This window comes from Caretta caretta, chromosome 16 (genome assembly GCF_965140235.1).
Source record: "Caretta caretta isolate rCarCar2 chromosome 16, rCarCar1.hap1, whole genome shotgun sequence".
In the NCBI taxonomy this organism is placed as follows: Eukaryota; Metazoa; Chordata; order Testudines; family Cheloniidae; genus Caretta; species Caretta caretta.
This window is the reverse complement of record NC_134221.1, coordinates 19,681,041-19,697,265: the sequence shown is the minus strand read 5'-3', so window position 1 is coordinate 19,697,265 and position 16,225 is coordinate 19,681,041. Positions and strand designations below refer to the sequence as shown.

General features: G+C 38.8%; 1 protein-coding gene across 7 annotated transcripts in view; it reads right to left on the bottom strand.

Moving 5' to 3' along the window:
• Positions 1-16,225, bottom strand: part of SEC16A (SEC16 homolog A, endoplasmic reticulum export factor) — a 40,522-nt gene that overhangs the window by 17,548 nt on the left and 6,749 nt on the right. For 5 of the 7 annotated variants that reach the window (XM_048822685.2, XM_048822688.2, XM_048822686.2 and 2 more), the window contains exons 2-12: positions 11,459-15,377; positions 10,451-10,596; positions 8,076-8,164; positions 6,838-6,973; positions 5,709-5,907; positions 4,249-4,426; positions 3,171-3,313; positions 1,915-1,976; positions 1,522-1,660; positions 872-1,114; positions 364-461 (exon numbers count right to left, since the gene is read on the bottom strand). In XM_048822685.2, coding sequence (XP_048678642.2) covers positions 364-461; positions 872-1,114; positions 1,522-1,660; positions 1,915-1,976; positions 3,171-3,313; positions 4,249-4,426; positions 5,709-5,907; positions 6,838-6,973; positions 8,076-8,164; positions 10,451-10,596; positions 11,459-15,298 — 5,273 coding nt within the window. In that variant the 5' untranslated portion in view covers positions 15,299-15,377. The remainder of the gene's footprint in view (positions 1-363; positions 462-871; positions 1,115-1,521; positions 1,661-1,914; positions 1,977-3,170; positions 3,314-4,248; positions 4,427-5,708; positions 5,908-6,837; positions 6,974-8,075; positions 8,165-10,450; positions 10,597-11,458; positions 15,378-16,225) is intronic. The other 2 variants (XM_048822690.2, XM_048822689.2) reach the window with 2 other exon arrangements.

Sequence of the window (16,225 nt, the reverse complement as noted above, 5' to 3'; positions counted from 1 at the left end):
AGCAAGGAAGATCTGTCAGTCAGCTAGTAAGTCAGTTTACGGCATGGTTTAAGATCCATAGAGGAAATCACGTTCCAGTGAAGGTGGTAGCAGAATAGCTCTTGACAACAGTTGTAGCAGTCACTGCAATTCCATGAAGTCTAACTTTAAAGGCTAAAGTCCCTGAAACTAAAGCTCCAACATGACTTAAGTCAACACACAGACAATACATCTAAAGCAGAATCCCTGCATAAGCACAGGCACACATCATAATTGTGGCCTCAACTTCTGAGCCACAGGACTTTACCTCATTAATGGGAAATGAATGGCTATTCCATACTAGAAGCATATTCTAATCATCATCATCAAGCAGCAAATCATTACCTGGTCATGACTCTTGCATGTGTTCTGCTGTCCATTTTACTGGCAAGAAGCAGAGCATGACCCCATAATCCATGCTTCATGGCAGACTCCAAAGCATCCTATTAATGTAGAAAGCATATGAAAAGTAAATTAGTTTACTGGGGAACAAGTTCAATACACCACTCAGGACAAAGTACTAATGATTTCTAGTGCAGATATCTTGTGACTATGAACCGAAAATGATCATTAAGTCACATGTTAGTGTGTTACAATATAATTTGGCTTTGAATTGTGAATTCTTTGGGGCAGGGAATCTGTCTCTTTACTGTAGCGCGCCAAGGACATTGATGGTACTATAAAGATTACATATTATATACATTAATATTTGTCTAGCTTTCATTTTTATTACCTGACATTTTAATTATATGCAAGCCACTAGGGCTTTAAGGATACGTGGGTTTTGGAACAATAAATCCAAGTAAAAAAAAAAAACTCAAACAGTACTTTAAGCAACAGTGTGACCATTCACCTTCTTACGACCATAAAGCAGAAGTTCCCTGAATCTCTCTGTCTCTCTTTCAAGACTGTCAATTGTGGTTATAAGACTATCGGTGAGAAATGAGAGTTGAGCTTCACCAGACTCCTCTTCCACTTGCTCCAAAGCCTCATTAGTGAAGTCAATCAAGTTTGCTTCATTGGGCGATTTCCCAGGAAGCCAGACTGTTTTGTGATCCCGTAGCAAAAGCTCTGCAATGTCTGTGCCCACTACGGTCTATAAATGAAACAAATTCAATTACTTCAAAATATTTCAGTCAAATTATTTCAAACACTTGAAGTCTAACGAGTTAATTAACACAAATGATGCAGTGGGTTGGACAAAAGGAGATAAGATTGGATTAGCCAACTCAGGTGTCCCAGCAGGACTATAGAGATAAAGACTCATTGCTCTCATCTTATTTGGCACTTCAAGCAGCAAGATTAAGGAGGAATACCTGCCTTTTGAGCTTTTGACCTGCATTCTTGGCCCAGTACAAAAAACTTACGTATTCTTGCCGCCTTCACATAAATGGAGCTGTTATATCTTAAGATTCTTATCTAAAGCCTAAAGATAAAGGCTCTGAAAACTGACCTTCAGGGCATCAAGAGAAAGCTTACAAAGATTTAAGAAATAAGACATACCCCATTCTGTCTGCACAACAATACAATAAAATCCCAAAGCAGGCTTGCAGACTCTTTGTCAATTAGATTTTCATTCTGAAAGCACTGTGTGGCTTTGTTTTGTGCAAAATTAATGACATCCACTTTATGGGTATCATCTCTGAAAGAGGAAGAAAAGTATGCAATGAAACAATGAATCAGTATGAAGTGCCAGACATCATCATCACCATAATAAGTAATACGTAGAACAGAGCAAAGTCAAACCTCCAACAACATTTAGGCTTGTGGAATATAGGTAAGAAATATCTGATCAAACCCAGTTTAAATCTATTATTTGTGGCCATGCAAAATTACAAAGAAATATTAAGCTTGAGAACAAACTTTAAAACAGCTTATCAAATCCTTAAAACATACTTAGCAAGAGGGCCCGGAAAGGCTCTCATCTCTTCTTGTTCTGGCATATGTTGCAACATAGTCTAAAAAAAAAAAAAAAAATACAAACCATAAAAGCATGATGAGAAGCTCTTACATCTATAAATTCCACTATTTATACAGTAATTCATTTTGTACTTAACAGTGTATCTAAAATTAAATAAATAAATGAAAGCTACACATAACCTATGGTGTCATCTAATCTACCACTCCTGGACAGCATAGCTGTGTTCCCTATAGTATGTTTGTTAGGGCCCTGTCCAATCCCATTTAAATATTTTAATTAATTTCCATGAGAGATTATTCCACAGCACAAGATCTCATGGGAAGTTTTTCCTGGTATTAAGTCTACATTTTCCTTTTCATATCTCCTTGTGACATTCTAAATAATTCCTCTGTCTCCTGACTGTGTACACCATTCAAATACTCGTAGATAATTGTGTTCTATTTTGGTCATGTTGGCCACATTCTACTCTTTCCCCATAAATCAGATCCTGCAACTCACTTGTTACTCTTCTCTGAACCGTCTCCAATCTGTCCACATCTTTCTGGTGACCAAAAACTTTGTATTCCTTTGGCCCACTGGTGGAGTCACAAGAGAAAGGGAAATACACACAAGGTACTTATCTCCTTCCAACTTCGGTACGTCTACACAGCGCGCCTCCGAGCCTGGGTCAACTGACTCATGCTTGAGCTACTGCACTAAAAATAGCTGCATAGATAGTGTGGCTCAGGCTGAAGCTCGGAAGCTTAAGGATGAGGTGGGCTTGAGAGCTAAGCTGCAATGTCTACACAGCTCTTTTAGCATGGTAGTGCAAGCCCTATGAGCCTGAATCTGACAACCCGGGCTCAGAGATTCACTGCCACAGGCTGTGTAGCCATACACCAAGATAGCAAACCATCACCATCGCAGTTGGCAGAGAAAGGTACAAACGCTCATGTCTCAATCAATGGCTGTACGTACACAAAAATCAAGACCCCCAACCTTCCTAGGACTTGGAAATTCTTTTTTAATTAATCAAATGCCATAGTGAGAAAAATGGGTTTGCGGAAGAATCGAAAGTGAAAATATAAGGAAATTTTTACAGAAGCAAAGAATCAACATTTGTTTTTCTATAAACTAATGCACACACAACAGAAAGCCATAACATAACTGAAGTGCCCTATTTTCCCTTTAGAAAAAAAACAAGATTTTATAAACATAAAATGTTTGTATTCCTGGTGTACTTTTGCTTTACCTCCATACTGTGTATCTCAACCAAAGCCGGCTGTCCTTCTGAAGGCAGGTTTGACAGCACTTTTGTCAGATGGCCCCCAGGACCAAACCTTGCACAGACATGAGGCACTAAAAATTTCTCAGGTGTTGAGGGTCTTGATGGGACTACAGTAGAGAGAAACATCAAAATCAAGTGACTTAATTACCTTTCAGCAACTTAGTTAACGTTTAATTTAGTTTTCTATATAGTTCTTATCACAATCAAAGCAGACATGAAACAAACTAGTTACTGAAGTTGGCTAAACACCATCTTCAACAAGTTAATAGCTATACTGTCCTATCAAATGCAAGACACAGTACTGAGAGCAGACCCCTCAGAAATTTGAAATCATGAGAAAAAATTCTGTACAGAGAACTTGAACATTATTTTTCCCATAAGAGATATATTGCTTGTCAATCCCCAGTATATTTCTGTGCATTTCTATGTTTTCAAGGACTTCTGACAAATATTTTCTTTAAAAACTACAAATACTTTTTGATATGAAAAACTCTATTTAGAAACAATGCTGTTTAATTGCAAGAAGCAAGGTAAATAGAAAAATCAAAAGATTATATAAACAGAATTGTTTCTAAGTTATGTTTATTTTAAAGATTCTCCATGAATTAAGAGTAGATTGAATTCAAAGCATGCTTGGATTCAAGAGAGTTTTACAGCATCCCATTAGTATACACATGCTTCTACCGCAAACCCGACAAATGCAAAATAAGTGTGCAGTACTTAATACATAACCAGTGGCAATTATTATCTGGCCATAAAATAACAGAACTGTTCAATGACAACCCAGGATGGAACAAGCAAGGACTGTCCTCACAGTGACCAAAACTTAATTTAGGTATAGCTCATCTCTATGACTCTACAAATCGGGAACATTACATTCAACTGTTATCAGTTTAACATCTATTATGAACACAGGTGTCTTGACTACCAATAGGTTCAATAAACGTTTGTAAAGCATTTTAAAAGTTGAATGAAAGGCACAAAAGCAAAGAATTGTTAACTATCCTCTCAACCCAACCTTCCCGCACATTTCTGCAAATACCTTGTTCTACAGATGGCCATCCAGTTTCAGCTGAGTAGCCATAATCTGTAAAAGGCTGTTGACCATCAAAATTAGCAGGGTATCCGCTGTATGGATAATCTGTGTGAAGTGAGACTGGCTGGGTGGTGGTTTCATATGCATTAGCCGTCAGATCATGGTTGCTTCTATAAAGCTGGCTCTGAATAGAACATATTAGTAATTGCTGCATTAAAGACATAATAGCAGGAGGGGAAAGAATCACATGGGCTGAATAATGTGGCAAGCAGGACTGAGGAGCTTTTTATCTCTCATTTAGCAACTATATGGGTTCCTTACAAGTATTTAATATAGTAAGTTGCACAGAACTTTCACTGGATTTATGAAAGCTGCACAGTGAATGAAGTGGTATAATGGACTTGAGCTAAAATAGTTTGTCTATTTTAATGCTCTACTTCCCTATGTTCCTCTCTTACAATTTGATTTGCTCACCTCAGACTGCACTTGTAGGTTTACTTCTCGCTCTGCCAACTCCTTCCCCTCTTTTTTTAAATGATTATTTGCATGTGTATTTTGCCAAGAATAAAAATTCACAGAATGATTTGCAGACTATAGTGCTGCTTCACCTGCAGCTCAGCCAAGATCAGAACGACCCCACAACCTTTTCTTAGTGCCTCTCCTGACTTAAGAGAAAATCCATCTTGATTGAGTATGGATACTCCGTATAAATGCCTGGTTAACCTCCAGTTCTCCATGTCCATATCAAAGAAACATGTGGCTCCCAAATGGATGACTAAATTTAAAACTATATTTGGATTCCTGGAAGGTTAACATATGAGACCACAGATAATGCAGATGGAAATTCCTACTAACAGTATACAAGAATCATCTACCAGTTAGAATGTTTCATGGAATTATCTGTGCATTTGTACTTAAAATTAGAAGGGTAATTTATTTTTTTTAAAAAAACCTTACAGTAGAACACTGTTCTGTATATCAATCCAACAGCCTCGACTCTTTACATGTATTCCAAGTTTCAACCCAGTATTAGTTTTTATGCTTGTGATGCTGGGAGGAACAGGACATATAAAAATAGAAATGTGGACACAGTGCTCCCATTCCCAGTGAATTGTAGGATCAAGCCCTTAACCAAAGAGACCATTTCTTCCTACATTCTTATGTAACACCAAGCACAACTTGAGCCCCAGTTCTAATCAAAGTCTCGAAGAACTACCAAATAAATATTTTAAAAATCCAGCATACACTGTGGCACAATGTTCAGTCTCTAGTTGATGAATATGAACTTTCAAAATGCGCCTCTATTACCCAAGCTCAGAACAGAAATAATTGCAACTTTTGTATGTTTATGATCTTCCACTAGCTGCTAGAGATTTTGTCCAAGAGATTGTCAGGTAACCCCATTCCTAACATCAAGCAGGTTAACAGAACAAAGTCAAACACATGATGCACTCATATGAACTCACTTGCTGAGAGCGAGAACTGAAGCTGCTCTGATGGCTATGAACACTGTGGGAACTACGGAGACTATGGGCAGAATGTTCACTGTGGACACTTCGTCTGTCAAATTCATCACCATAAGGGTCTCTGTGAGGCTCAGTTTCATCATCAAAGCTTCCAGCAAAGCGAGGATCATATCGCCAGTGATCTTCATATCGGTCTTGTCTAAAGAGGAATGAAATATGAAAATAGAGATAAGAACCTGTATCTTGGGAAGAACTAACTTCAGTGGATATTTGTGTCCATTAACTAGAGAGTACGGTTTCAAGAGACCATGTCACAAACTAGGCCACAGGTATAGGTTTTGTAAAGCAGACAGTCCAAAACCTGATTTAATAGAAATATCTTCAGTTATTTTTTCCCTTGAAAATATTTTCTTGCTGTGATTTAAACCCAGCTTTATAGCAAGTGCATGAGAACCAGGAAGTAAAATTGACTAATCTTGTGTTCACTGTCCAAAACGAAGTGCAAAAAGTAAACAAACAATGGAGTAGCGTTTCAATTTTTTAGTAATCACGCGTTAGTAGCAAAAGTATAAAAATCAGTTTTTAAAAAGACATGATTTTACCCTGACAGTATCCCTTTCAACTTGAAATGTTGTTTAGAGACTAATTGCAAAAATCTAGGTTTTTCAAAATTAAGACAAATATCCCATTCTGAATCCATCTAAGACAGAAAATTTGAAGAACATCGTTTTCCTACTTTGGTTTCTCCTTAGACTCTGTACTAAGTCATTTAAAAAGCTAGTTACAAAACAAGTCCTATTTCCTAAAATCATTCTCTCAAAGCTGGTTTATCCAATGTACCTCAATTTCCATAACAATTCTCCTTGCCATAAAGAAAACATGCAGACTGATAAAGAACACTTTAAAAAAATCCTGTTTTAAACCTCAAACATTTTTATAGTCTGTCATGCAATAGATTTGCCTACTTAGAGTAAGACACTTTCCCTTGAAATGAATTTTAAAAAATGCTGCCCAGAACTTTACAGAATAACTTGAAACTCTGAAGCTTTCTGGATAATCAAAAGTTTCAGTAAATTACACTAAAAAGCCAGCTCTCAAAGCCTACAAATACAGGGCACGGATTACAAACCTGTTATCATATGGATATGCCTCTCTCTTTTGGTATGGATTCTGTTCAGTGTCATACCAGTATCTCTGGTCATAACTTCTGGGATCTCTATATCTGGAGTCATATGCTGATGGGTAACGTTCCCAGCGACTTGGATCTTTAAAAAAAAGAACGGGTTTAATCTAAAATCTTTGCCCAGTTAGTTGCTCACAGAACTTCTCTATTTGTTCCCTCCTGAAATGCATACACCTATGTTTTGTTAACATCTGAGATAACTACTGTACAAATCCAATTAAAAAAAGCTTTCAAAACAAAGTTGAGATACTAATTTTATTAGAAATATGTTTACTCATACATTTTGCCATAACCAGATGAGATCAAATAAAAGTTATGAACTGTTGAACTGTAAGCAAAAAAGCTATTTATCAATTTCATGTCCCTGTGATAAATTTGGTTATATCCAAGTGTAGTTATCAGATTACTGTTATGTACCTCTTCTGGATACTATACTGTACTCTTTCAAAGGGATGGTCTCTGCAATCTAATAGATCTTTTCATCTAAATTACTATGAGGCTAAGTTATGATAAAATTATTTCTACAAGAAGATATGGAAACCCTCAATATAAAATCCTGGAGTTTGGAGGAGAGGTAGTCTTGGAGTAGGAGAAAGAATTGCCTCTAGAATCCCCTATCCACATTGGTCTGATAGAATTCAAGGACTGATCTCCAGAACACTGTTACCCCATGGGTGACTGTGGGGCATATTTGTGCAGAGCACTATATTTTGAGGTAGTCCATTTATGTTCTGATAATTAACTAGTTTTCCAGTGATGAAGAATTTGTCCACAATACATCTGCTCAGGCACAAGTGATATATGTTGTACACTACAGCAAGCAATTCCATACATGTGCCACCGTATAATTTTACCATGATAAATGAAGGCAAAAGAAAAGTTTGATCATTTTCCTCATTGTCAAATAGGGAATCAAAACAATGAATTCAAACGTAATTCTCTGCTTTTCCCTCCTACTGAACCAAGGATACAGAGATGACAGCAAAGCATTAAGGACCACTGCAATGCAGGACATCAGTTTTCAACAAACTGAAAGCTTTATTCTCATTAGCTGTGGAAAACATGACAATTTCAGTAAAAGACAAGTTTAGTTTTATAACAGTTCTCTGATGCTAATTTTAATACACTTCCCATGTTTTTTCTGAACTACTCAGAAAAATTTAGAATTCATTGTCCAACTGTACCTCCATAATTATATGGGTTTGCATAGTAGTCTGCATAGTAATCATTCCAACCACTTTTTGGATTATAATAATCTTCAGTATACCCCTGTCTGAAAGAGGAAAAAAATACGGGCGATAAAATACCATGATTAAAAGAGGCATAGTGACTATTCTTACAGTTGTTAGAGGATAGACACAGCTGATATTGCTTATACTCACTATGACAACAAAATTTCTAGCGTTATAGTTTTTAAAAAAATGCAGTTACAGGAAGTGGAAGGTTCAGGGAACTAGAGCCTATATACCAGAACATCACTAATACAAATCATTCCGTGCCATCAGAGACTGAAAATTGTTACCATACAATAGCTTAGTGGCTTGTGAACAGATTTGTCAGTCCAGTCACTTATGGACAATTAAACATATCACAAAAGCCATTACTACAACTGGCATTCTTACTGGCTTCTCTACTGATGCTGCCAGTATAGCTAACTAGGTATTGAGATAACGATTCTCAGCTCTAGAGCTATGAGAGGTCAGCCATATTACTGAACCAGGCACAAATGTTTGGTGGGGATCAACTTTTCCATTTCTGCAGGATTAATTTTTAGTAACCAATGCCACCAATTAAATGAATCTGAAAGTCTCTGTCCACACCACAAACTCACATAATTGGTAGTGTACACTCAGTGAGTGCCTGAATAGGTCAAGAGAGGTGCAAGCAGCGTAGCAGTGAGTGGGAAGCTTGTAAAGACAGCATCCACTCTTGCAGGAGTGAATTTGATCTGATAAGATTTTGTCAACCTAGACTACTTTGGGAGAGATTTTCAAAGGCACAAAAGGTAGCTAAGGCAACCAATTCCCATTTGTGTCTTTGGAAAATCTTAACCTACCATTGTGAGCCAGGACCATGAGTTATATCAAGGATTGTGCAATAAAACACTGATTTTTAACAGAAGAAATGTTATTTTGGTTAAAAATAAAAAAAAAGAATAATTTAGTTTTGCTCAGTCTTAGCAGGGCAGATATGAACTTTATAAAAGCATTAAAAACATTTAGACAGAAGGGACAGTAAAGTTGTGTTATTGCAGAAACTGACACGAAAATTTATCAACCCAAACAAAAATCTACTTGTCTGCTCTCTATTATGATAAAGAAACTAAATTTTATTAATCTCTTAAACATTTTTTACAGTAAGTGGGCAAGAATAATTTTACAAGGCTGTGATTCCAAGGAGTGTTGAAATACTATCTGTAATAGTGATGATGTGCCCTGAGAACAGTGCTATCAAGAGAAAGCAACCCCATTAACTCATCTCACCATAAATTCTCACTGTTTTTGGAGGTTCAGATGTGCACAAGACTATTGCAGCTGTTTGTACTGCTCCTTAAACCCATAACTTCCTCCATTCCCTTTTAGAGGCTGTCAAATATTATTTCAGGAGAAGGAGGTTCCATAGCAGAATTACTGAAGATATAGCTGATGGCAACTGGTGTGAGGTTCATGCTTTCCAGTGGACAATCCATTCTCTCAAAGCCTGTCGACTTCTTTGTCATTGTTACAGCAACATCTTGTGATGGATGAAAAATTCATATAAATTACTCATGTAATATTCATTATAAATTAGTTACCCTTGTGAAGGGTAACTGGCTGCTTCCTGACTGACATGAGTAATTTCAGTTCATCCTCTTCCTTCATTTTATTTTATTTGTTAATTGTTAAAAAGTTTATCACCACCACAGTGAAAGTCATCACTGGAAAAGTTGACCTGATACAGAACTGTGGCCTTTTTTATCTGACTCACAGCCCCTCTCCCATCTGAGAACAAAAATCTATGTCTCAGTCGGCAACATGTACTGGTATTTTTTCAAAAGCAAATCCCAGGAGGTACATGCAGAAATGTCATTTGTTAACAGGATTGGAGAATGTACCGCTTACACACAGCTTTGTAAACGTTACTCTTAAACTCTAATGAGAGGCTGTACCCTGCATTGCTTTCTCAGTGGACAGACAGAAAATAGAGAATATCAGTACTGATGCTATTGTTGAGCCCCCTCTAAAGGGAATAAGACTGTAATGACAGCCTACAAATGGGCATGAAGGAAGGCTTAAGGAGCAGTAAGGAGATGACCGCAATCTTACCATTGTCATTTTATACATGGCATTGTGTTCCCTCACCTCTAAAAGGAGCAAACAATCTGCAATTCATACTTTTGGATTATGTGTTTAATAGCATGTGTAGTTTAAATTGTAGAATGTTTTGTCTATATTGACAGACTCATTTCCACCATCTAGCTCCCATACTGTGAGCTACACAAGATAAAAGTTCATTATGCATAATTAAATTTAATCCATCAGGACACACTAAACCTTTGCATAGTTCCCTAATTACATACCTAGAAGGAGGTCTATCAGAGCACTGACTAGCTCTGGAACTAGGACGCTCAGGCTCACCATATCGATAACCACCAGGCTCCACATAGGCAGCATTGCTTCTACCATAGTGATGGTAGCGGGGACCATATTGTCCATAGACATCATCCTCGAGAAGAGAGGTTTATATATTACCAACTAGTAAGTTAAAAAGTTTGAAAATCTGACAAGGAATAAAACAAAAACAAAACCTGCACACATTTTGCTATGGCTAACCCCTTTCTGAACACTCAATTTCTCTTCTTCCTCTCCCCACCACCTTAAAAAAATTGAAATTAGCACCCACGAAAGATGCTGTATTGACAACCATGGATGCTGAAGTGTATTCTCTTGCCACAAAGGGTACAGATGGCTACACTGTTCTCTGACAATGTGCCTTAAAACCCAATTTACGAAAATACTTCTGAAATTGTCAATAGTCCCACCTGGGAGGTAGGGAATTTTTAGGATTTGGACATCCGTCCCATTAGGACAAGGTTGAAACCACCATCTTTTTCACTCAGGCCCAGAAAACAGTGTTTAGATAGCAGTCACTGTCACTCCTGGAAGTTAACAGTATTAATACTCATTTCTATCTTAAATCTGTTTATAATTTATCCACCATTTTCAGTTCTGTCTTTATAAGTCTGGGTTTTCACACTCCTGATTGTAAATTTATTTTTCTATTAATTTTGATTCTGCTTTCTGACATCAGATATGTATCATGTTTGTTAGCTTAAAGCTGCCAGTTAGCCTTTGGAAGGATTTTTTGGTAACATTTTCATTACTTTCTCATTACCTACAGTTTTGTTGAGTTCTTGCATTATGTTATTGACATTGTGATATCTCTCTATAATGAAATATAAAGTGAATCTTTCAAGATAATGCTATATTGTTGATCACTTCAAACACTTCATTAGGATTCAAAGACAAAAAAGTTACTAAAAACATCAATACAATTATGAGAGAAGAGAAAAAAGTTCCTGCTCTACCTGGTAATAGAGATGAGCTGCACTTCTAAGATCCAGGGGAGGGTAAGGCTGTGGATATGGAGTCTGATAAGCATCATAAGGATGTCTGTAATAGTAGTAAGGGTTTTGTGGTGGCCCACAGGCATCCTGAGGAGTCTGAGAAGGTGGTGGATTCTGCTCTTGCTGCATGGCTGGCATGGCTCGCTGACTGGTGGTAACAGATGCTGATGAAGTTGGAGCACTCAATGACTGACCAGAAAATGGTTGTTTATCAGCACTTGTTTGACTATAGCTTGTTGGTGGCTGTGTTGAACTACCCTCTGGGAGACCCGCTGGATAATACCTATTAGTTGGCATCTGATTCTCTTGTCGCTGTGGTGCTTGGGTAGGTTTAATTCCTGAAGCCATCTGATAATTTGAAGGAACCAAGGACTGCCCAGAAGGTACTGTTTGCGGCATTTGAGCAGTCTGCTTTTGTTGCTGAGAAAGCAATGCCCCCTGTGTGGCTCTGTCTGATGGAGCCTGAAGCTGCACATCTTTTGTTACCTGTTGATAGAAATGTTGTTTGTCATATGTGTCTGGCCCCATCTGGCTAGCATGTTTGACTGGCTGTTGAGGAAATACTGGACCACAAGAAAGTAACGGATTATGCATCTGTCCAGGATTACTGGTCTTGCTTTTGTCCAGTGTCCGTATTACTGTAAAATCAAGTGCTCCAGAATTTTCTTCATGACTATGTGAGTCATTTGTAGAATTATTATTAGGCACCATGGTATACACTGGTGGGACTAACACCACACTTGCATTTCCACTGGGGAGATTTGTCCCAGGAGAAACAGCTGAGTCAGATCCTGGTTTACTAGCAAATTCAGGCAGACAACCTTCTGAATTAGTATTCTTTTGACCTTCTGGAGCCAAATTAACTGGAGTTTGAGATGGGGGTTTCATCAAATTTGTGGATTGATTTGAGGTGATTTCTGAAGAATTAACAGGGCTTTGTAATAAATTAGAATGTGACAGATTAGAAGATGGAGGCATATTAACTGAAGATCCAACCTGCATCACAGACAATGACACATCTTCCCCAGGGAGGATCCCACCAGCATGTGGAGCTTGGAGTCCTGTTACGGGTTTATCTTCAACTCCAGGATCTTTCAGTGAAAGATTATTTTCATTCCTGGTTAGCTGATTACACAAAGAAAGAGAAAAATTAATTGGCTGAGCCAAATTATAGCTTTGATTAGGCTGGGCAATCAAAATAGGATGATTTTGCAGAGATTCTGTGGGTGGAGAAGACAACAAACTTGCATAACCTGAACTTGCCTGAGACTGAAGTGCCTCCTCTTCTCCCATTTTGGGAGGATTCTCAAGGTTTTCAGAAGATACATTTCCAGGCTGGGACGGCTGCACAGGAACACACTCTGGTTTATTTGGCTGCTGATTGGACAGCCCTTCTTCGGGCGGTTGAATAATTTCCACTGTCTGTTTAGCAGGTACATACACTGCAGGAGCAGCAGGGGCTAGAAGGACATTACCCCCAAAGTTAGGTAACTCATTGTGAGCCCAGAGAGTTGTTGCTGGACTCTCACACTTTTTAGTTGCTCCCTGTGCTCTAGTTGAGGGTCTTTTCTCAGGTACCAATTGTATGTTTTCCACAACAGGTCCACTAGCAGGTTGCAACATGTTTCCAGATTCACCAGTGACTGTAAGAGGCAATGTATGTACTTGGGGCATGAAAATAGTTTCCAGGTTATCTGGCGGCTGTTCAAGATTACCTGGTGAGGCAGCTGGCATAGCCATACTTTTCTTAGTATTCTTTTGGTTTGGGTGGTTCTCTCTTAGTTCAACCACCATTTTCGCTTGGTCAACCTCTGCAGGTTTTACCCCAACCCCATGGGACCTTACTGGTTCAAAAGAACTATTTGCACTTGTCTGAAATATTCCTGTAGGTTTGGGGGGACTTGGAGTTTGAGGCTGTGACAGATTACTATGGTAATTCTTGCTGACATTTGGCTCACTCGAATCTCCTCCCAAAGGAGAGGAGTCAATCTGCTTAAAGAAACTGGCAGAGGACTCCTCATCAGGCTTCCCACTTTCTTGCTGAATAAATGTACCAATAAGCTCTTGAGGTCTTGTTGAACTAGAAACACTCCTGTGGCTTATGTTACTGTAGTTTGAGGATACACTATCAGATCGGACCGGATGAGGTAACAAGTCGGGTGCCTCTAGATTTGGTCCTCTTTCTGCATGGCTCACAATGGTGTTCTTTGGAAGCAACTGCCCCGGTAGTGACCCATATCTGTACAGATCAGAACCTACACTTGGGGACGAGCGATTAATATTCTGTGGTTCGCTTGGCAGAACTTCTTGATTCTGAATGCATTCCAGGTTCTCAACATTTTCATAATGTGACCCAACATTCTCATGAGCTTTGCTATCATTTGCTTTGTCATCACTAATATACATAGAGTTTTTACTGGTCTGTGTGTCATGCTGGCTGCTTATAGTTTTAGAAAAATATTGGACATCCATTCCCTTTTGCACTGTCTCATTAGCTGAGCCTGTGCTAATCTCTGGTTGAGAGAGAACACTAGTTGCAGCTTGCTGAGGATGCAGTGGTTGGTGATACATATGTCCTGAATTTAGCTGACAAGCATCATAGTTAGCTTTACCGGACAGATCATTTTTTTCTGATGAAAGTATTTCTTCATTTTCTGCCTCATCCCCTTTGAAAAACATGGAGATAGTTCCTGAATCTGCATTTGTGGATGTATGTCCACTTGGTGTTTCAGACACATTTTGAGATTGTTTTTGTGGGTTATTTTCCTGAGTGATGGGATTAACAAAACCAGCATCTGGTAAAAGAGGCTGTGGGTAAAACTGTTCTTGGTAAGGTTGACTTGGCCAAGGATTAGTCATTCTTACATTCTGTCTAAACATATTTTCAGGCTGAAAGTTGTTCACATGGTGGTTGGCAACTGGGAAGCTGCTTATCTCATTCTTTTCACCACCAATGGGCAAAGGTGCTTGCATGGTACTTTGTGGAATATGTTGATGTACGGGTCCCTGATGCAGATTTGCTTGGGGAGGAAGATGGGACTTAACAGCAGAAGAGTGAGAAATGCTATAAACTGCATTCTGAGAAGGTGGCTCAGTATAGGGCCAGTAGTTCTGAACTTGAGGCTGCAGATTATCTTGAATGGGTCTCCACTGAGGTGGGGTTTGTTGAAGAGGTGGAGGGAGAAATGGTGCTACTGTAGGCACTGAACTATTGTTGCTTGGATCCCTATTAATATCTTGTCTGCTTAGGGGTCTGTTTGCCACATGTGCCATAGCCGGATGTCCACTGAGAGACTTTTCGTGTGCTGCTCCTGTATTATAAAGCGACTGTGCTGAAGAGTTATGGGGTCCATGTTCTGCATTTGGATGCATTTGATGGATTTCTGCAGTGCTATTTATAATATGTGCTGGTGATGAAGGAGTCACCACATTAGAAAATGTATTTGAAGTTATTCCTGGTTGAGATACAGATGTTGGTAAAGATGTAGGCAGTCCATGAGAATTATCCCCTGCATATGACTGAGAAGAATGCACACCAGCTGGACGAGGAAACACTGATGGAGCAGGACCTGGCATAATCAGGGGATTGCCTTTGGATGGATTACCTAACAGGGAACCTTGTGGAGTTTGCCTGCCAAATGCAAAAGGGTCTGTCACAGGTTGCACCGGGGCAGTTGCTCCTGAGACCGGTGCATTTGCCCGTCTACTAAATGGGCTGTTTCGCCAATACGTGTTCCGAGCAATTCCTGCAGGAGGAGGTCCACCAGCCCCTGCTGGAACTGTCTGTGGAGGTGGCTGCATGACGAATTTCTAGCAAAGTCAAATGCTGTTTGGAGAACCACCAATGAATGCTGTAGACAGGTTTTCCTTTTTCCCCACACTGAAAAGGAGAACATAAGACAAATTAGTTTCACATCCCACTATAAGAAAACTCAGTATTTAAAAAAAAAACTAATTCTGTTTTTTCCCTAAAAGAAAGAATTTTCAGAAAGTGATCTGCTGAAGACACAGGATTCCCAAAAATAGAATATTTGCCAGTTTTTCCAGAATGTATATTTATTTCACACATTGAGTTTTCACTACACTAGACTTATAATTGTATTTATACACAAGGTTCCATCTAACACTGTTTGGCCAGTCAGTGCAAATAAAGCCAAGCCATTTTAAAAACAATGTAAAAAAAAACCTACAGGGAAATGTCTTTAAATACCGTTTGGACCCAGGCAGTGTTTACACTGACTTTTACACTTGTGCGGAGCTCTTTCGTAAAGTCTCATACTAACAGCTCCACCAGGGGTAGCACTAGTGTAGTGACATTTATACCATCATGTCTAGACTGGCTTTCAGCAGGATTAGACAATATAGTGGCAAAACATCAGCAACTGAGCTATCCTAGCACTCCCACCACGGGTAGCACCAGTTAGTGGTAGTGCACTAGTGGAAGATATTAAGAAACGCTCAGTTAGGAAAACTATCAGCTTCCCATACTTTCTTAGGAAGCGTTTTAGCTTGAACAGCATTTAAACACAGGAAGAGCTGTATGAATGGAATAAAAGCATATTACTTTCAGAAAGAAATCCATACAAACAACACAAAATGTTATCTGCATTAATTCAGCGCGTTCCACTTTTATCACTGCAAGACATTCTGGGGCATGGGGAAGGAGGAAGGGAAGGAAGACATTACCAGAAGCAGAGTATTTTAAACTTAAAATACAGTCTAAATTCT